General features: G+C 47.3%; 1 protein-coding gene across 2 annotated transcripts in view; it reads right to left on the reverse strand.

Annotated features, from left to right (window-relative positions):
* The window catches only part of LOC144764017 (ribonuclease inhibitor-like), a 168,094-nt gene that overhangs the window by 98,642 nt on the left and 47,779 nt on the right, over nt 1–21,673 (reverse strand). For both annotated transcript variants that reach the window (XM_078650144.1, XM_078650145.1), the window contains exons 3-4: nt 14,324–14,494; nt 5,246–5,416 (exon numbers count right to left, since the gene is read on the reverse strand). In XM_078650144.1, the coding sequence (XP_078506270.1) occupies nt 5,246–5,416; nt 14,324–14,494 (342 nt within the window). The remainder of the gene's footprint in view (nt 1–5,245; nt 5,417–14,323; nt 14,495–21,673) is intronic.

The following is a 21,673-nucleotide window of genomic DNA, read 5'->3' on the forward strand; positions in this document are numbered from 1 at the left end:
ATAAGAAGTACATGACGAAAGTCAATAGGGTTAAATACAGATAAACAAATAACAAAGCCACAGTAAGAATACAGTAGTATAGAGCAATCAAACATTTGGGTAAAGGTAGAGGGGTTAGGGGACAGGTTAGAGTCTGAATAGGTGGTAAAATTAGAAGGCCTCTCTAGATGTAAAAACAATTCAAAGAGGGCGGGGTCCTTGGGAGACATAAATCAACAAGTGATTGTTGTTGAAGTAGTTGTTGATTAGTAAACATGTGAGGTCCTGTTTGAAGCTCTAAAAGGAGGGGTTGTGGCGTAGGTCCTCAGAATGTAACAGTTACAGATGTAGGATATATATCTCCCATGGAATACACCTGCAGCCTATCAGGGACAGTAGTGCATTTTAATGGAAGAATGAGGTCCTTTTGAGTAGGATTCCCAACTAAATAAGTATAGAGATGTTGCCACATTTAAATAAACTAAATGCCCATGTAGATTGTTAAGTGGCAATTGGAAGGCAGCAATTTAAAAAGGTGCTTAGTCACTACTCACTAAATCTACTGAACACCTTACTGATTGGAGCAGGCCAGAGTAACAGCTAAACAAACATTGCAGTCACTGAATGTGAAAGGGTACTGGTGGTGAATAGTGAACCTCCTTCGTGGATTGGGAAGGTGTTAAATAATAAGTTGTGAATAACGCACAAGTTGTACAATCGAATGCAAACAAAATATAAAAGATGTGTTAAAATAAGGCTACTAACCAGAGCTGCTGTCGTTGGGAGGTTGAAGAAACAAGGCTACAGAAAGGACCAGTTTGCCATGACCTTGTCAGGACCCTACGTATGTCAGCTCCCTGGTTTGAATCGGACTGATTCAGCTGCCTCAAAGTGACCAACCATGTACATGTTCTTTCAGTTACCCCGAGAAAGGCCTATGTGATGCATTGTGGCTGCAAACACCATATGTCCCTTCGGAATGGGGGTTCCTGTTGTATCTGGGTTTCAGTGCAATACATCTTTCCTGCTTATCTGTCTTGCTGCTCAGGCAGTGTGGATGTTCTGTGGAATGTTGGATTTCTGGTGAGGTAATGGAATGTTGGAATGCCTGTGTGGAGTGTCAGTTGGGAGTATGGGCTGAGCAGCAAGGAGGCTGCTCCTGGTGGGGCTCTGTACTGAAGACCTATTCTATATTTGGTTCTGTACTGCTCTATTCTTGATACCAATCTACATGTGAGAACTGTATCAATAAACCTTTCATCTTTATACTACACCTCGACTACATGGACTTATTACATTTGGCAACGATCTGGAAAGGACCTACCTTACCACCTGCTGGACTACTGAGGAAGTAGTTACTGAATCTCAAGACACTGAATTAGTCAGCAGTCTACGATGGAGGTAAAAGGACTTTACTTGAAACTACATGCTGCTCTTTTTAAACTTACTGGCACCCTTGAGCCCCACCAGTGACCTTGTCATCGGTCGCCCTAACCCAAGTGTGCCAGTTCCTGTTCTCCCTGCTCTGCTGTCTTGAAGAGGTATTCCTCTCCTGCTAACTCATGCTACTGTGTCCAGCTTAAATATATCGATATCGACATGGCATCTTTGATATGAATTCTAGGACACTATATATCTTGCTACCATAGAAACTGGTGATGCACAAAAGCTCTTTATTTATCAACTCTGTTTTGTGGCTGTCTCAGCGTGGTGTCAGAGCGGGGACCAATATGGGGACACACTGAGTTTATCGACATATTCTTCCTTGCCAGAGATGAGTGGACTTGCTGCAAGACACCTAGTGACAGCTTATTTGCAGCGAGGACAGGTGGAGAATGCAAGCTCTGCTGCAATGAACTGCCCTAGGTGAGGCACTAGTGGTCCATTATTTGTTTAGAGCAATTGAGACCTGTCCACAGTAGGGCAGTTAAACTGCTGTTTTTCTCTTTAAACGGAGCATGAGCTACGCCTAGAGCACGCTCTCTGAGGGTGTAAAGCACTTTTCCAAAATAGTTTAAGCGCATGCAGTCCTACCTGTCCTGCTCCCCTGCTGTCCAGAGATGCTTACACGCATCTGTTGCGACGCATGGCTTTTGGCTGACACACAACGTTTGGGAGCATCTGCGTGGCTGGAACCACCGGCCATGACGTGACCAACGTGCGGCCATCTTAGGATTGATAATTGTTCATTTCAGTTGTTGGGGTTCTTTTCTCATTTTGCCAACCACAGTTTGCAGCATGTGCGGCGTAGGTGCACTGCGTGTATGTAAGACCGAGATTTTGGTAATTTCTGGCATCACAAAGAACTGTTGTTCACTCTGGTATATGGTATCAGCATGCTGCTGAGTGAGGCGCTGTTTTTTCCACAGGCACTGAGGGGTGAGTCATGCATGTGTAACTTAATCTAAAAAAAATTCAAAACTTGAGGGCATTTATTTTTGTTGAAGAGGAAACAGAATTTTCACTTTCCGAGGTGGAAGCAAGTTGTTATCTGCCCACAGTCTGCTTTCCGACATGGGAGCAAGTTGTTATCTGCCCACAGTCTGCATATGTGGGATCAGCCTTCCTTTGGCATGGATGTGTTGTACTGTTTCTTTTATAAGTATTCTGAGTTGCAGCTTACATACTGTTTTAAAGTACATTTGCTTGACAGCTGGGCGCAGTTATAAAAAGCAGGGAGAAGTATACTTTCTTGTGTGCTTTAGGTTATAAAAACAAGCGTGCTTCCTACAGTTCAAATGTTTAATTTATCTTGCTAAAAGGAAATGTACTACTGTTTTGGGGGTCAGATTTGTTTCTACCAATAAGTTTCAGTAAGTGAATTTTCATTAATTGAGGTATGCGTTTGATAGCCTGTGACCTTCCACATATGCATGGACACGTCACCTACATTATTACTGTACGCTACTTAACTTATCTGCATTATAATGTTGTTTACACTGCTTTGTTTACAAGTTTCAGTAAGGTAATTTTAATTAATTGAGGTATGCATTTTAATAGCCTACTGGCTATGTGACCTTCCACCTTTGTTCAAATTCTTGCCCGTGGATTTGTCACCTACATTTTTAGAGCATGTTGTTTTATTTTAATTTACATTTCTATGTGATAGCATTAGACTATGTGACCTTTCACCTTTGTTCAAATTCTTGCCCGTGGATTTGTCACCTACATTTTTAGAGCATGTTGTTTTATTTTAATTTACAGTTCTATGTGATAGCATTAGACTATGTGACCTTCCACCTTTGTTCAAATTCTTGCCCGTGGATTTGTCACCTACATTTTTAGAGCATGTTGTTTTATTTTAATTTACAGTTCTATGTGATAGCATTAGACTATGTGACCTTCCACCTTTGTTCAAATTATTGCCCATGGATTTGTCACCTACAAGCTTCCAACATGTTATTTAATCTGCTCTATTTTGTTCACAAGTTTCAGTATGAGAATTGTTATTAATTAAGGTATGGTTGTGACAGTCTATTAGCTATGTGGCCACTCACTTGTGCGTAGAATCATCGCCTACTTTTCCGTGCATTTTACTTTACCTTACAGTACTTGATTTACAAATCCCCTTTTGTGGGATCTATTGCTATGATTTTCTGACTGTGTTTTTCACTTTTTCATAGGGTTCCTGTGTGAGATTTCACACCTACTTATTGTCATGTTGGTTTTATTTTAATCTAGCCTACACTTCTGGAGTGTAGTTGTCTCCCTTCTTTCTCGGTGTGTGTAAGAATTTCCTTCTTAGTGTCACTTGTTGGGAGCACCTTCTTGTTCTTTTCATTCTTGCGCTATTCTTTTTCAATGAATGACATTCTCTGCTTATCATCTCCATGCTAGTCTGGCCAACTGGAATGTCTTGCTGGTAACTTGGATGTCAGATTCTTGTAGTCTTCTGGTATTTGTTTTAGTATTACTGAGCATATGGTGGGAGACTTCCTTTTCTCACATTCTCTTCTCTGTGTATTCCTCACTCCATGTTGTTTTTTCTACAACCTTTATTGCAAGATTTATGTTTATTGAAACCATTGTTTGACGTTTTGCATTTCCTTATGACCATTCTTCACTTGATTCCTAAAGAGGGAAGAGGTGTGTCATGTCAATCTTTGTTAATCAATTCATTGCATTCTTTTATGGATTTATTGCAAGTTTTAATTTTGCTATTGCTATGCCTCTAGTTGTTTCATTCATTTGTTTTTGTTCCTTAAAGGGGGAAGGTGTGTTGTATCTGGGTTTCAGTGCAATACATCTTTCCTGCTTATCTGTCTTGCTGCTCTGCCAGTGTGGATGTTCTGTGGAATGTTGGTATGTGTGGGGAGGTAATGGAATGTTGGAATGCCTGTGCGTGGAGTGTCAGTTGGGAGTATGGGCTGAGCAGCAAGGAGGCTGCTCCTGGTGGGGCTCTGTACTGAAGACCTGTTCTATATTTGGTTCTGTACTGCTCTATACTTGATACCTATCTACATCTAAGAACTGTATCAATAAACCTTTCATCTTTATAATACACCTCGACTACATGGACTTATTACAGTTCCCACAGGCTGTTCATGTTGGGGTTCTCTCAAACATGGTGACACAACAAAGTACACTGATCCGCTCTGATGCAATCAGTGGACTTGGTACTGGACGATCGCAGTGTGACAATGAAGAATTCCAGTTTGCCCCTTTGCATCTGTTAGCAAGTGAAGCCCTCATAGGTACTGGTTTATTGGCATTGACCCCGTGGGGAGGAGAAAACGTGCATGCACCTACCTGCAAGAGGAGTGACTGTTGTAATGTGTCTGAGTGAGAGCTGCGCTCATGCAAGAATGAGTTCCCTACTCTGCCGAAGCATTGCAGTTTTATGTACAATTTACCAGTCACACCTGGTCTATTCGTGTGTACCTTTGGAAGAGGCTTGCCCTCTCTGCTTTAGAATGGATCTCACCTTCAGCTCTACTTACTAAACTGCATTTTGGGAGCAAGAATTAGTTGGAGCACACTGGTGAGGGAAGGGTTGCATTTGCATGGTTTACTTCCCTGTTATCAGGGTATAAAATGCATTTAACCAATAACACTGGGTCGAATTTCTTGTGAATGGGAAAAGACCTATTCCAGATTTCATCCGCAGTCTCCTTACAAATGTGTGAAATTACATCACTACAGCAACATACTGACTGTGCAATTACTTTGTGTTAGCTATTCTGTGATGAGGTGACGTTTGGCGTAAATCAACAATGTATTGTGTATTTATTTTGTATACATAAGCGACAGGGTTACAGTAACTCACCAGAGTGACTGCAGTCTGCACCCAGGGTGCTTGAGTCCTTCACACAACAGCCGCAGCCCAGAATCCCCCACATCGTTGCCTCCCATGTTCAGCTCTGTCAGGAAGGAGCTCACAGTGAGGACAGAGGCGAGGTCTGCACAGCTGGAGTCTGTGAAGCTGCAGCTCTTGATCCTGTAACAAACAAACACCCATGAAAGGGAGGATGGGGTAAGAGCATCACTGGGTTATGCTTTAATGCAGGGGTCAGGGCTTTATTTCAACATGGTTTAATACCTACAGGAAAACTATGAGGAAAGGTGATAAATAATTCCATGCTGCTGCATCCTGGGGTGCCCAAGCCCAAGCTGGGACAGCTGACATCTGCCTCCTCGAGGGTTTGTGCCACAGGAAAGGCTCGAGCCACATGCTGAGACTTCTGAAAGGGAAGGAGCACTGGAAGACATGGCAGCTGGCGCTGCTCTCCCTGGCCTCCCTCTATGGACCACACACTCAGACTGCCCATGGGAGCATCTCACGATCCATGGAAGGAGCAACCCACTGACTCTTGATCTCTTGGTGAGCCACAGAGGCTGCGCCTCAAGGGCGACGTCTTGCAATAAGGGAACTTAGAGGTGACATGGCTGGTCTCTGCGGAGGGCAGCGGAAAGCTAGTGAGCTTCAGCTGGCACTTCCAGGCTTTGGTCTTCTTCAGGGGTGGCCAATAAAAGAGACGATGAGGATTTAAGCCTTAAGACAGTGTTCATTTGTCTTTTAAGGGCCAAGCAAAGGCTTAAAACATTCAAAAGACACTTGCAGTGACCACACTGAAAGGGCAGCTGGTGGGTTGGAAAAGTCCCTCGCATGGTGCTGGACGTGCACCCCTGGCCTGAATGTCCTCAAGTGCGTGGATGTTTGGATCTCTGGTGATGATTTTTGTTGTCATTGGCGAACATGGATCATGCATGTAAGGCATGACATTAGCCTGTCTATTGGACGGTGGTCTTTTTGAACTGGGAGGGGTGCCCAAAGCGGTACCCTCACAGAGGTGATAGGCTACTGCCTTTACCAGTAGTCGGGTAGCACAAGTGTTGTGGTGGTAACATACCATGTAGTGATCAGAAGTGAACATGCATTTTAACCTGTCACTGGAGTGAGGCCCACACGCTCACTCATGTTAAGGTCCACAGCTGTGTGCTTAACTCAAACCTAGCTTACATCAGGTCAGTATGTAGTGCTGTGCAGTGCCTGTGTGTTGTCTGCATGTGACGGGTGTATGTGTGCCTGTGAACGGTACAATACATGGAGGACACTGGGTTCCTTTCAGAGGGACCTGGGCTGACTGGAGGAACATGAGGAGGTAGAGGAATCCCTGCGAACCTGCTGCTGCTGCATTCCTGTGAGCTGGGTGGGACACACACTGCAGGAAGAAGAGCCAGGCTGTCCAGCACTATTCAAAGGGTGCGCTCTATTCTGAGAGAACTCACTAGGAATGGGCCTGGCCTCATTGCAGAAAAGAGGGGCTGCTAACAGAATCACAGAGTAGGGCTGAGGCCGTGGGGTAACCTTTTGATACACATATCACTGTGGCTGACATCTAGGTGTGAGCCTCTAGTTACTACCATGGCCTGTGCGGTTAGGCTTTCAGATCCGAAGTCTCTCCTGGGGTGACAGACTGCTCTCCAGAGGAAGAGCAGAGCAGAGGAGAAGGCATTTCGAAAGGAAGCCGACCCCCAACAAACTTCAAAGACGCAGAACCTAAATCAAATTTGATGTCAGAACGGGACTATAAGAAGGGGAGCCTGAGGCCCCCAAATTGTCAACTGTCAAGCAGCCAGATGGGCTGTATGAGGTGGGGAAGTTCTGCAAGACTTCTGCCTGTGACCAGGGCTGGAGGCTAGGGCCTGCCAGTCTCCCACCTGGGTGGGAGAACATCCCACAGGGACATCCAAGACCACCTGCCCCTGGAGCCTGGAGCAACAGTGGCTGCCTGCTAAGACCAGTGAGCCTTGTGTGGAGTGGGACAGCTGAGGGAGCACGGTCCAGTGGGGGAACCTGGCGAACGGATCCCTTTTGCAAGGCTTGAGGAGAAAACCGCTGCACCCACAGGGTCATTGCAGATAGAAAGTAATTGACTAGACAATTATTCATTGTAGCCATTGAGTATATTTTGGGTTTTGAGTCAGTGTTCACCCCCTGTTTCTCACTACCCCTGTGGTTCCCAAACTGTGCGCCGCGGAACCCGGCTGCGCCATCAAAGGTAGCCAGGGGTGCCTGGAAGAGATGCACTTTATGAAACAAGTATATTCTGATGGTGCCAAATACTCTTCATTCCTCTGTTACTGGATCTCATTAGGTTGCACAACAGTCACATAATTAAAACATACAAGCAAATACCAAAGCCCTAATTCGGAATATTCATTGAGGTCTGCGCAAGTCGCAGATGGTATTTCACAGGCTGACGCCACCTACTGGAAAGGGTTTGAATCATTTTCAAGTAAAACCACTTTATTTATTTCATAACATGGTTATTTATTACCTAAAGTTCTCAATTTTTCCCATTCTCAAGATGTGGGCTACCTGCTGGTTGGAGGGGAACTGCTTACATAGTTAAAATAGAGACCGTTGCCCACTGGTACTGTGTAAGCATCTTTACGCTTTTCATTGCGCAAACCCATTCCTGCGCCAAGCTGATGGTTGCCTTTTTTCTGCACATCGGTGTGGATCTGCTTTTTTCACCTCAGAAAATCCGTCTGTCGTGGTCTAGCTACAATTCTTAGGCCTTGCTGGGGTCTATTGTTATGCTAATTGTTCCCTCTATTTTTCCTTCAAGTTGGGCAATTTTGGCCAGAGCACTCTGTCGCCACGCGGTGCATGTAATGCTACCGCCTGCTTAGCGCTGCTTACTATTATAATCTCGGATACTTGTACTTGGAGAGTACACATCCCATACAGATCTGCATTCTGTGTGCCACCAACAGTGTGAAGACTTTCTGGAACAGCCTGGCTTGCCTATTAAGATGCACCAATCCGGGAAAAAGGGTTGCTTTGCTTCACTACTGGGGTGCATAAGGTTTACTAGGAACATTTTATCTCACTTCGATCCGTAATAAATATGTACATCCAAGTGCTGTAGAGTATGGTTCCTGACATTACCAATTAACATTTTGTTTTATTAAACAATTGTTAAATTTTTATTTTGTTACATCTTTGATTAAAATATCTTTATCACAATTATTTCCAGAGAGAAAACTGGAAGAACTCCTGAGGCCAGGCTTACATCCCCCACCCGCCAAAAAAAACATAATATAATAGGGAGTCACTGCCAACGGCCAATAGGTCAAGGGAGCTATGGGGCAAAAAAGTTTGGGTACCACTGACCTACCCCCTGAGAAGCTTTGGATTGCCTGTCCCATGCTACAGATGAGAGTAAAGTGTTGTATGCGTTCTTTTCTTGGCCCTGTTTCTTAGGTCAACAGTAGGCTTGGCCCCGGGACACCGGGAGTAAAAGGCCTCAACCCACATGGTCAGTCCCAGTAGCTCCTGCTTGATCCGTGGCCCTCTGAACATGGTTCTGACAGCAGGGGCCTTCGAGGTCTCTTGAATTGTCTCTAGAATTCCTAGTACCTGAGGTCTGGCTATGCTGTGGCCTAGTCGCCAAGCGTCTCTCCTTGATCCAGTGATCAGGAACTGACTCAATTACTGTGTGAAGACTGGTGCTCTGTTGCTGGCTATCTTCCTGTTGAGGCCTGGGCAGAGCATCTCAAAACTTCTAGATTAGGCATCCCCAAGTTTGGGAATTTAGGCCTCTGCAATTTTACTATGAGGGAACTTCCTACAGGCCTGTAGATGACTTTTCAAGAATCGCAACTCATTAGACAAACTACACTCCCCTGGTTGAAGTTAAATCCTCAGTTCGAATCTAATCTGAGATGAGCGACTCTGAGGGATGAAAGTCCCAGAGTGCCTGCTGTGCCCTCCCGGTTTAGCTCCTGTACCCCAAGGTTACATAAGGGCCACAGCCTGCCAGAACTTTGGTAAAAGGATTGAGGAGGACCATCTCAAGACTACAGGGTGGAGAACCCTTACGGTTTTTCGTTATCTGAAGGTACTTCAGAAGTGGCTCTTTGGAGACCTAGATATGCAGTTTGATGGGATAGGACCCTGGGATAAGGGCCACCAAACTCAACCAGATAGAAAATACACAGGGGCTATTCGGCGATAAAGGAAGCTGTCAGGGATAGAAGACAGTTGCTGTAAAATGAAAGGATGCTGGAACACATTTGTTTATCCCAAGGAGATCCCTGCTGGCTCCCTCTCTTGGAGGTAAGCCGGCAAGAAACGCACTCTCTCATGTAAAAAGTCTGAAGAGCATACATTTGTGACAGTCGGGGTCCAGAAAAGAGAGACAATTGAAAGTCTACCCGACACTGCCCTAGAGTGGGCATCTCAGGACAGTGCCACAGAGGGTGGTGAAGCCTCTGGGACTTCTGGGCCTCTGTTGTCTGAGCATGTACCTGTTCCACCGATGAGCTCACAACCCTTGGACTGAGCATCGACAACAGAGGACGAAGAGGTGACTGCGAAGACTTGGAGTTAAAGGAGCCCTGTCCTTGAAACACTAAAAACTGTAACATCAAACAATGATTTGGCCGTGACCATGTCTCTCTTGTACTGCAGGCTCCTCCCTCCAAGCAGAGGTCAATGCGCTTTATCTAGACCTCTGGCCATACCTGAAGGATCGCGGCTCGCGTTCCTGGCTGTGGTGTCGATGCGTTCCTGAGACATCAGCGCCTTCTGCTCAGCTACTCTTGTGCGCTGTCAACGAGGCAGTAGTGTCCGCTTCCCGCATGTGCAGGCTGCAGGATTGCCACGTCTTTTTCTCACACGACTGAAGATGTTTGGTCTCTTCATCCTTGTGGGAGGAAGAAGCTGGGCCTCTACGCACACATATACCCCCACACTCTGGCCTCAGAGGGTCCCAGAGACAAGACCTGGACCTTCCTTGGGAGCTCAATATTGGTTGCGTAAAGAGTTTGAGATGCTGTATCTCCCTGATCCAAGCTGATGATACACCAGGGGTTCACGGTCTTCACCCAGCATTGATGGCACCAGACTGTGCATGATCTCATCCCTGAGGGCGCTGAGGGGCTCATGCCCCCAAGTCCTCAGTCGCGCTGCTTCTTTGGATGTAGTAACTGTAGTCCCTAGTAGCAGCATCAGAGCCCAGGGAGGTGTCTCTGTCCCTGATGTAGGGGCTCCTGCAGGGAGGAGGGCTGGGTGATGTATCCGCAGGAGCCTGTTGCAGCCCTGATAGGTGGATACAGAGAAGCACATGGGCCAGTACCGGCTGCACCAGAGGTGGCAGGGATGCAGGTGCCCTGCGCTGACCCTGGGATGCCAGGAGATGCACCAGAAACAATGGGAAGTGCACAGTGGACAAGGGAAGCGCTGGGTAAGGACAGCAGCAGCGCTAACACTGCGACGAGAGAATCGAGGAATGGAGAACAGACTGAGTAATAAAGTCACATCTGTGGATTAAGACCTTTGACAATTTGAGGCTACATTATTCGATGTGGTTGAAGCCACATTTGAAGTACACACATGAGGGAATGTGTGCCCACTGTTCTAGGAGACATACTAGAGCAAATCATGAATGAGCTCTGGTTACTCTGGCTAGTAAGAACACACTAACTTTGCTTTTATGAAACTAAAAGTGGTTTAAAGAAGGAGGCATCCTCAACAAAGAATTTGCTTAACACAGGGAAATGTGGAAACACTATTTATCAAATAAAATTATTTTTTTGTGAATGCAAAATATAATTCAGACCCATTACAAAGTCTTAAGTCTTTGTCATTTAATGAGCTATTCCTGAAAACCATGCTTCTGTAGTTTCAAGCATAAGGGCTTTCTGGACCTTAGTGGAATCTGTGAATGTTATTTTTCAAGCAGAATATTTTATTTATTTTTTATTTTTTAAAACAAATGTGTTTTATATGTTGTGAACATTTTTGCCTTTCATGAACTGATTGATGCAGATTTCCTGTACAGAGGTGACTTTGCAGTCAGGGTCAGGATTCTTGCTGGCATGCAGTGAGCTGACAAAGAACCAAAACTAGTACCACGCTTGCTGACTCCAGGGCTAGCGCCTCCTTGTTGTCCTGCGGCCTGATCAATGCCAGATCGCTTAGCTGCCATAAACACGATGTATATGACCTTCTCACTGATAAACATCTCGATCTGTTGTTCATCACTGAAACTTGGCTAGAGGCCAACTCTGATCCTGATGTTGTCCAGGCCTTACCAGACGACTATCAAATGGTGCGCCTGGACAGACTCTTAGGCAGAGGAGGAGGAATTGCGATCGCCTTTAAACAGCAATGGGCCTGTAAACTCGAACGAGTCAATTTGGCAGGTTGCGAGGCAGGTGTCTTTAGCATAAACATTGATGGGAGCACGACGATTAAGGGTCTGCTAGTCTATCGCCCTCCAGGACCTATGTCCAGATTCAAAGGCAACCTTTTAGAGTGTGTTACTGAATCAGCGATCAGGAGGGATAAGTTTCTATTGTTAGGAGAGTTAAACACACATCTTGACGACTCCTCAGATAAAGGAGCGGTGGAGTTCCGGGATGAACTTCACACCTTACAGCTGGAACTAAAGGGGTTGCTTCCTACACATAATCGTGGGCACTTGCTTGACCCAATATTTGCTAACTGGGAGGATGTCTCAGTTGCTCCCCCAGTGCCCCTGCCTTGGACAGACCATTTCTTGGTCCCATTTGCCATCTTCCTGCCTAAATATAAAGCCAGCGCCCCTACCCCACTCAATTATCCTCGGCGTAGGTGGGCAAGATTTTCCCTGCAAAACTTTAATATGGCCCTCACTGCGGAAGGTCCCCCAGGAGGCAATGATGTGAATACAGCGAATAGGTTGCTTAATGACCGTATTATTGCTGCTCTGGACTGCACAGCCCCGCTGGGACGACCTACCAAAGGGGCTCAGAGACAAAGAACGGCTCCCTGGTTTGGCGAGGCGTTGCGTTGCGCCAAAAGGGACTGCAAACGTGCAGAAAGGCAGTGGAGAGTGGCATACGACGACCGGATGAAAGAGGCCTATCTCGTGAAGAGACGTGCCTATCACAATAAGATCCGGATAGAGAAGGCCACATACTATGCTGACAGAATCCACGAGGCCGAGAACTCGTCTAGGGAACTGTTCAGCATATATAAAACTCTGGCTACCCCAAAAACCTCTACTTTAGAGGACGATCACTCAGTAGCAGCATGCAATCGCATTGCAAACTACTTTGGAGATAAAGTCTCTAAGATTTACTCTGCTTTTCCCCACATACCTCCTGCAGCGGAAATGTCAGCAGACTTATTGAGTGATGAAGCCAATCAAAATCTGCTACTTAATTTTACCACCCCTTCACCGGTGGATTTAGTTAAAATCTGCAGATCTGTTAAATCTGGCTCTCCTCGGGATCCCGCCTCTCCAAAAAGGCTGGGAGACAGTCTGGAAACACTAGAACCCTATATCAGACATCTGCTAGATATCTCCTTTTTATCCAGTTCCATACCAGAGGACTGGAAACAGGCTGTGGTGCTCCCCCTACGTAAGAAGCCCAACATTAGCTTCGAGAAGTTAGATAATCTTCGCCCCATCTCCTTGCTGCCTTATTTTTCTAAGGTCGCGGAGAAAGTGGTAAATAAGCAGCTAATGAAATTTGTGGAAGAAAGCAACCTCCTTCACCCTACGCAAATCGGGTTTCGGCCGCGTCACTCTACGGAGTCTGCCCTTCTTAGGGCTACCGAAACCCTCAGGCAAGGTGCTGATGAGGGACAAACCATGGCCTTAATCCTCCTGGACCTCAGTGCGGCGTTCGACACTGCAGCACACTCCATCTTGCTACAGTGTCTGAGCAAAGGCGGGTGAGAGGGGCAGCACTGAAATGGATTTACTCATTTCTTGCAGGCCGGGGTTTCCAAGTAAGGCAGGGTGACCATTACTCTGAGCGCATCTCTCTGGATCAGGGGGTGCCGCAGGGCTCGTCCCTGAGCCCTACTCTTTTTAATCTTTATGTTGCCCCGATCGCTACCTTGGTAGAGAGTTACGGCCTCCAAATGGTATCATATGCCGACGACACGCAGTTGGTCATCTCCCTATCACGTGCGCCCGGTCCCTCGGCGGACATCTTCAGAGCTTGCATGCAAGACCTCGCAGCCTGGATGTCCGCCAATTGCCTCAAACTCAACAGAGGCAAGACCGAGGTACTGGTGGTGGGGGGAGGCCAATCGGCGTGGACGTCGGCGTGGTGGCCGTCGTGCTTGGGTCCAGCACCCACCCCTAGCCAGAAAGCAAAGAACCTGGGCATTTGGTTTGATTCTGACCTTGCCTTTGGTCCCCAGATCAATCAGGTGGCTGGATCATGCTTTGGGACCCTCAAAAGTCTCAGGAAGGTACTAAAATTCTTACCTATCAGAGCCCGCCAAACTCTGGTGCATGCACTAGTCACGTCAAAGATGGATTACGGCAATCTTCTCTACTTAGGAACTCTGGAAAAGAATTTGAGCCGTCTTCAGGTTCTTCAGAATGCCGCTGCCAGACTAGTGCTTAGATTACCCAGAAGAGCAGGCTCCGCAGCGGCCCTCCGGTCTCTGCACTGGCTCCCGATCCGTAGCAGGGTGGAATTTAAAGCCCTGTGCACGTGCCACCGGATTATCAACGGGAGAGCTCCGCTCCCTTTGAAAGGATTGCTGACACCCTATGAGCCGTCTCGCTCTCTGAGATCTTCCGGCTCAGGACTCCTGGCAATTCCTAAGGTGTCCAGAGCCCGGATGGGTGGAAGATCTTTTAGGCACCTCGCAGCATCCAGATGGAACAAGCTACCTATGGCGCTGCGACTAGAACCTTCAGAAACAATCTTTAGAGCCAAGCTGAAGACTGCTTAATTCACACAGTAGCTTTTCTGCATTTGTAAGTTCTGGTAGGTATTAACTCCTTAGCGCGGGGACACGCCGCTGTACGTCACCAAGCGCTCTATAAAACCCCCTAAATAGAAATAGAAATAGAAATACACACCTCTTGTTTCCACTTACTTTAGTTTTTCTATTTTGCAGTCTGGGTGTTTCAATCCCTGGCACAAGTGCTGCACTCCTGAATCTCCAAGGTTATTGACTCTCAGGTCCAGGTCTGTGAGGGATGGACTCATTTGGAGAGCAGCAGATAGGGATTCACAGCAGACATCTGTGAGGTGGCAGCCGTCCATCCTGCAGGAGAGAGAGCATGAGATAAAGAGTGACTGAGAGAGAAACGTCTGTGTGCCTTAGAGGAAGATGAGAGACAAGTTACTAAAGACGAGAGCTAGCTAGAGCAAAAGAAAAACAGAAAGAATGACGGAAGTGAGAGGAGTCACGAGAACTGATAGCAAAAGAGATAAAAAAGGGTACAGAGAAATGAGAGGGAGAGAGCGAGATAGCATACAGAGCAAATTAGGTAAGTAGAAGGGAAGAGAAACAATGAAGAAAAATGACAGAGAAAAATAATGAAAGTCAAATGGAGGAAGAGATACAAAAGTGAAAGAAGGGATAGGGAGAGAGAGGGTGAGGAAGAGAGAGAACCAAAAATGGAAAGAGATTCCAAAGAGAGAGATGAAAGCAGATATAAATGAAGGACCAGTCAGGTAGCATTGTGCACACTGAAGGAGAGAGCACTCATTCACCCTTTGGAGGTGAGCTGGAAGAATAAAGCAGCATAGAGATGGAAACTGATTAAAGACCTGTGACAAGACAGCCGTCCATCATGCAAAAGAGAGAGGCACTGTAGGAAGGTGGCTACCTGACTATGGTTACCCCAGATTTTTTGCCTTGTGTTTAGCTGGTTTTTGACTTAGTTGACCTGGTTCCCTGCTAATCAGGGCCCCAGGCCATCTGCTCTCTCTGTAAAATGGATTCCATGTACCCTAGGTACATACCTCAATTGGAAATGGACTCCTTGTCAGCCCCTGTATAATGCACTATAGGTGCCCAGGGCATAGGGGCCACCAAGGCCTTCCAGGGGCTGCAGCATATCTTTTGCCACCCCTGGCTGGTTCTTAAATTGACACAACTGGCTGATCACTCAGCTGGGGTAAGGTGGTGTAATCACCCCTTACTTAGATATAGTATACCTATATCTAAACCTATATCTGGACACATATTAACCTGTGATCCACTCCTATGGAAGGCCTCATCAATCCTGGAGGCAGAGTGCGTGGTTTAATGTGAGATGGAGCCCTAGCATGAGCTGAGCCTGTCTGCAGCTGTTGGGAACAACTCCCTAAGCTGTTTCAGGATAATGCCATACCATATACTCTTAAGTGCCTTATAATCCTCGCGGTTATATAGCAACTCTGGTTTGGCTTTATCAAAACATGTCGAGTAAGGTGTCATACAATTTGGAATACTATCCCCTCGCCAGTTCTGGCGACGGGGATAGCATTCCACCCCTCTAGAGGGGTAAGACATGTTACTTTACTTAAATGCGGTTAATTTCCAAAAAGACCTTGGATCCACAAAATGGATGCCTCTGCCACAGACAAGAGTCTGACCCCCTGAAGCTGACCGAAACTCAGCCAAATGGGGCCTGGACAAAGGGTTTCCTGTCGCAGGGAGGTGTTACCACCCCCCAGACAGGAGATAGTGGATTGTAGCAGGGAGGTTTGAAAGAAACCAGACACTGCTTGGGGCGCACAAGGCTGCCCCTTGCATAATACGGCCAAACCGGTTCTGGGGCACTCCAGCCCTCGTGCCAGGGCGGCCTGGATCAAAGGAAGGGGGTGTATCCACCCACTTCCTGGGTCCCACCCATAGGAGGGGACCTAGCAGGTAATCCAGCCCCCAAAATTAGTATAAGACTGGGAGCAGTGCCAATGCACTTCAGATTATCCTGAAGAAACATAAGAAACGAAATTCTGGACCCTTCGACATCCTACTCGACGTAGAATCCCGAAGAATCTCCCTTGTGGTCAAGGAGTGACCACCCTGTGCAAACAGGCACCATCCAGCCATCGACGTCTGCTTTGTCGCAGTTGCCGCCGGAACTCGAGCGACAGAGATCGACGAGATCAAGCTTGCCTGCCCTCCAACAGCCCGATCCACAGTCCCTGCAGAGCTGAGACCCGTGGAGGCGACCGGAAGCGTGGGGCACGCCATCTTGGAAAGACCACGAGACGCTGACCGTGCAGCCCAGGAGTGACCCTCGAAGCTGTACACCGGGGTCTGAGAAGCCCCAACCCTGAGCCACTCTTGCACCGAAGCTCACCCCTCTACACTCGCTGAGTGCTGCGTGGGGCCCTTCTGCTACTTTTGGCTCAACGCGTTGGCCCGGTCACTTGCCAGCCGGCTAGTGGCCCCTGTGCCGACGAACTTTGAAATTCGACCTGCGAATCTGGTTGCTCCAGATCTGCACCAGCTCCCCTGAAAAGGAGCCCCCACTCTGACCCTCCTGGTTCGAGTGAGAAGCAATCTCCCGGTTCCGCGTGGATTGCTCTTGCCAAGTGTTGTTTGCTCCAAACTTGAAGCCGACTGCGCCGACGGTGAGAGCCCTCGTGGGACAGATCGTGACCCGCTCCTGGACGTCGCAGATGCCCCAGAGCCCACGTGACAGCGGAGAGAAGCTCCTCGACGACCACCTGATTGCGCCCGACATTGCCTGGTTCCGTCCTGGTTCCACCCTGGTCACTGCTGAGTGACCCAGACTCTGTCCCCTCTGCTTTCAGGTACTTTTCGACTTGAGTCCACCCTTGGACTCCACCGGACACTTCTCTTTCACCCCGCCTGCAGCCCTTTCAGCTTCAACCACCAAGAGCCTGCGTGACGAAACCCGACTCAACTTCGACCCGGTGCACCCGCTTCCTGTGGGTGAGGTAACTTTGCACCGCCGGTGTTCCCACACTGGTACACATCTCTAGGGTCTGTGTCTTAAGTTTTGTTCCTCTAGGTTCAGCGGAAGTGTCCTTAAACTTTAACTTTACAACTTTTACGCACCATTGGTTAACATTGGTGCAGGCGTGCGCTTTCCGCACTGCACCCGAATCCCGTGGGCCGTTCCCAACTTCAGCATTGCTTGTCCCGACTGCTCCCAGCGATTCCCTAGGCCCTAGGCCTAACCACTGCTCGATTGGTATCTCTTATACCACTTGTTTAGTATATGGTCTGAGTGGCCCCTCGCCCTCATCCATATTTGTGCAACTTTGTATGTTATACTGTGCTTTTGATTTAACGCTTGTGCCCCTTTATTCATAAAGAATACTGGGGATTGTTTTTAGTAATAAATACATATATTTTTATAATATATACTTATGTGGTGTCCTTTCATTTGATATTACAGGATTGTATGTGGTAAAACAGCTCGCTTAACACGACCTCTTAAGTTAAGCCTTTAGGCTGCTTAGTCCATGCTACCCCTAGGATAGCTTGTCTAATAAGGTTGACTTACAACCAGACACCATAAGGGATTGTTTGGTCTGATAACAGGTGGTTCCAGAATTGGAAACATCACCTATCAGGCCAACTTCTCACATTGGTGAGCAGCGGTGCGGATTTGAGCTTGCTGTTGTTTTACCATTGCAATCTTTTATCAAATTGAAAGATCACATCAAGTACCTTTAGGTACATATAAATCAAAAGCTTAGCATATTTAAGTTCTACTGAACTTAGTAGTTGTAGATTAAAGGGATTAGCACACCCTGACTACAACTCACTAGCAAGGTACAGTAGGTAAACACTTAGTGTAGGTAGGTGCATCACTTACACCACACTAGAGTCATGTCTGACACAGGAAAAGCCTCAGGGTCTGCTCCTGTGACAGTTGACCTTACCAAGGCAACTTCCAGCTATGACAAATTAACCCGAAAGGACTTGATTGCCTTGTGCATCTCAAGAGGGTTAAAAAGGGGCAGAAGTCCCACCAGTCCTATCCTGATAGCCATTCTAGAACAGGATGACTTAGAGAAGGCGAATGCAGTTCCCTTAGAGTCAGGAGATGGAGTGAACCCCCCTGTAACTGATACCCCTCCAGAAGAAGAAGAAGAGGAGGAAGAGGAGGAGGAGGAGGACTCAGATGTAGAGGACCCTGAAAATCAGGATCAAGGGGTTAACCAGGTTATAGTTGCCAGGCTTAGCCAGGCCAACTTAAACCTACTTGGGAATGGAGAGGGCCAGCACCTCCCCAGACCCTATAACATTCTCCCAGGCAACAGAAGAGTGAGATCTCCAGCAGGGGACTCTCATATTTCTAGTGCCTCAAGAGAATCTCAGAGAGGGATGACCCCTTCTCAGAAAAAAGAGCATGAGGCAAGAATGAGGGCTGTCAGACTCCAGATAGAGAGGGAGGAGGTAGCCCTGGCCCAAGCTAGACTTGCCTTGGCAAGAGAGCAGAAATTGTGTGGCTTAGATGCCACTGGTGGCAGCAATATTCCTAAAGAGAAACCCAGGTCCTATGATAGTAGAAACCTGACAAAGATTGTGCCCCTCTACAAGGAAGGGGATGACATCCACAAGTGGATAACTGCTCTTGAGAGAGCCTGCATGGTACAGCAGGTTCCTGAGGAACAGTGGGCAGCAATCTTATGGTACTCCTTTTCAGAGAAAGGGAGAGATAAGCTCCTCACTGTTAGACATGAGGATGCAAACAATTACAAAGTCCTGAAGAGTGTTCTGATAGATGGGTTTGGCTTAACCACTGAACAGTACAGGTTGAAGTTCAGAGACACCCAGAAGGCACAGACTCAGGACTGGACTGATTTTGTTGATTGTGCAACTAAGGCTCTGGAGGGTTGGCTACATGGCAGCAAAGTACATGACTTTACAGGATTGTATAATTTGATTATGAGGGAGCAGATCCTAAGTAATTGTCAGAACCAGCTCTTACACCAGCACCTGGTGGACTCTGATCTGACCTCTCCCCAAGAATTGGGAAAGAAGGCAGACAAGTGGGTCAGAACCAGGATTAGGCTTAAGAATCAGGACAGTAACCAGAAGAAGGAGTCTACCAAGCCTCAAGATAAGGGTGGGGATAAAAATAAAGAAAAGACTTCCCCAGGGCCCCAAAACTCCAAGAATGGGGGTGGGTCCCAAGACACTTCTTCAACAGAGAAAAAGCCCTATTGCCATGTCTGTAAGCAGGTTGGGCATTACAAAACAGACAACTGTTGTCCCAAGAATGGCAATAAAGAGAATATACCTCCAAAGCCAGCCCCAACACCTCCTGTTACTGTCAGCAGTAATCCCCCAGGAAGTGGGAGCACACCCAGGAATCTGGGTGGGTTTACTTTTGGAGCCCAGGAGGACCCTGGCCTATCCAGGTCCCCATCCCCAAATAATCTTGTTTATGAGACTGGCATGGGGTTTGCCAACTTCTCTGATTGCCCAAATACTTTGAGCAAATATAGACAAGAACCCATCATCAATGGTTTGAGAGTTGAAGCTTTTAGAGACACAGGGGCTAGCATCACCATGGTGGCTGATGGCATAGTCCCCTCTAAGCAACTTTTACCTGGTGCCACATACCAGGTAATAAACATTGATGGCATCCAAACAAATCATCCCATGGCAGTAGTAAGTCTCAGCTAGGGAGGTGTCACTGGCCCAAAGAGAGTGGCAGTGTCATCAAACTTGCATGTGGACTGTCTACTGGGTAATGATTTAGAAATCTCAGCCTGGGCTGAGGTTGAACAGGAAACCCATTCTAGAATGGTGAATTCCAATGGAAAGGTTAGTGGGGCTGTAATGGCTACAGCCCCAATTCAAGATGTCCTTCCTGAAAAGGTTGGTAGGGCTGAGAAACTCTCTGCCCCATCTTTAGCAAAAGCTCTTCCTGAACAGAATAGCAAAGCTGTTATGATAACAGCGGAAACCCAAACTGAGTCTCCTCCTGAAAAGGTTGGTGGGGCTGTGATGGCCACAGCCCAAACTCAAACTGATATGTGTGTTGTGAAGCCTGAAATGATGGATAACTCCACACAAACTGAGAGCATGGAGGAGGAAGAGAAATCTCCCCCTCACCAGACTTTAGGACAGGATCAGCCTCCTCAGGGAACTGATCTTACCCCTGAGGAAGGAACTGCCCCAGAGGTGGTTGGGCCTAGCCTGACAGAACCTCTGATGTCAGTGGACCCTTCTCAGGTGGGACCCAGTCTGGAGCAGGTAACCTGCCCCTCTCTCCCTTGCCTTAGCCAGCCCAGGGCTGCAGAGGACAAGAAGGACAGTGAGACCCAGAGGGCCCCCTGTCAAATAAAGCACCCCCATCAACAGATTAGGGGCACCAAAACTAGTAGCCCTAGAGAGGTGAAAACTTTAAAAACTCCTGAGGGAGCCCCCTTAAAAACAGTTAGGGACCTCCCACAGATGGATTCTGTTGGACACAGCCAAACCTGGGACCCAAAGGGCCCAAACCTGAACTGTCCCTCCAGCAAGCCAAACAGAGGTACCCAGCCTCCAGCTTTAGGTAGCCAGAGGTTGACCCTGAGAGCACAGTGCAACTCAGTTAAAGAAAGAAAGGCACACATGGTGGAAGATAATTGGAGGAAGCTGAGCCCTAAATTAGTGGAGCCTCACTTCAATACTCCATATCCAAACCAGCCTTTGACTTTGCATAAACACACCCAAGGTAGTGATTCCCTATGGTGGAGACCCTCTAATACCCCAAGGGTGAGGGACTGCTTAGTGGACCATGAGACAGGGGGTACCCATGCTAGTGCAGGTACTTCCTTATATGGCCACTCAGGCAATATAGGCTTACCTGGCCAAGGATAGCCTTATCTCCTTTCGTTTGGGGGGGGGTTGTGTAGGAAGGTGGCTACCTGACTATGGTTACCCCAGATTTTTTGCCTTGTGTTTAGCTGGTTTTTGACTTAGTTGACCTGGTTCCCTGCTAATCAGGGCCCCAGGCCATCTGCTCTCTCTGTAAAATGGATTCCATGTACCCTAGGTACATACCACAATTGGAAATGGACTCCTTGTCAGCCCCTGTATAATGCACTATAGGTGCCCAGGGCATAGGGGCCACCAAGGCCTACCAGGGGCTGCAGCATATCTTTTGCCACCCCTGGCTGGTTCTTAAATTGACACAACTGGCTGATCACTCAGCTGGGGTAAGGTGGTGTAATCACCCCTTACTTAGATATAGTATACCTATATCTAAACCTATATCTGGACACATATTAACCTGTGAGCCACTCCTATGGAAGGCCTCATCAATCCTGGAGGCAGAGTGCGTGGTTTAATGTGAGATGGAGCCCTAGCATGAGCTGAGCCTGTCTGCAGCTGTTGGGAACAACTCCCTAAGCTGTTTCAGGATAATGCCATACCATATACTCTTAAGTGCCTTATAATCCTCGCGGTTATATAGCAACTCTGGTTTGGCTTTATCAAAATATGTCGTGTAAGGTGTCATACGATTTGGAATAC

The sequence above is a fragment of the Lissotriton helveticus genome, chromosome 6 (genome assembly GCF_964261635.1).
Source record: "Lissotriton helveticus chromosome 6, aLisHel1.1, whole genome shotgun sequence".
Classification (NCBI taxonomy): Eukaryota; Metazoa; Chordata; class Amphibia; order Caudata; family Salamandridae; genus Lissotriton; species Lissotriton helveticus.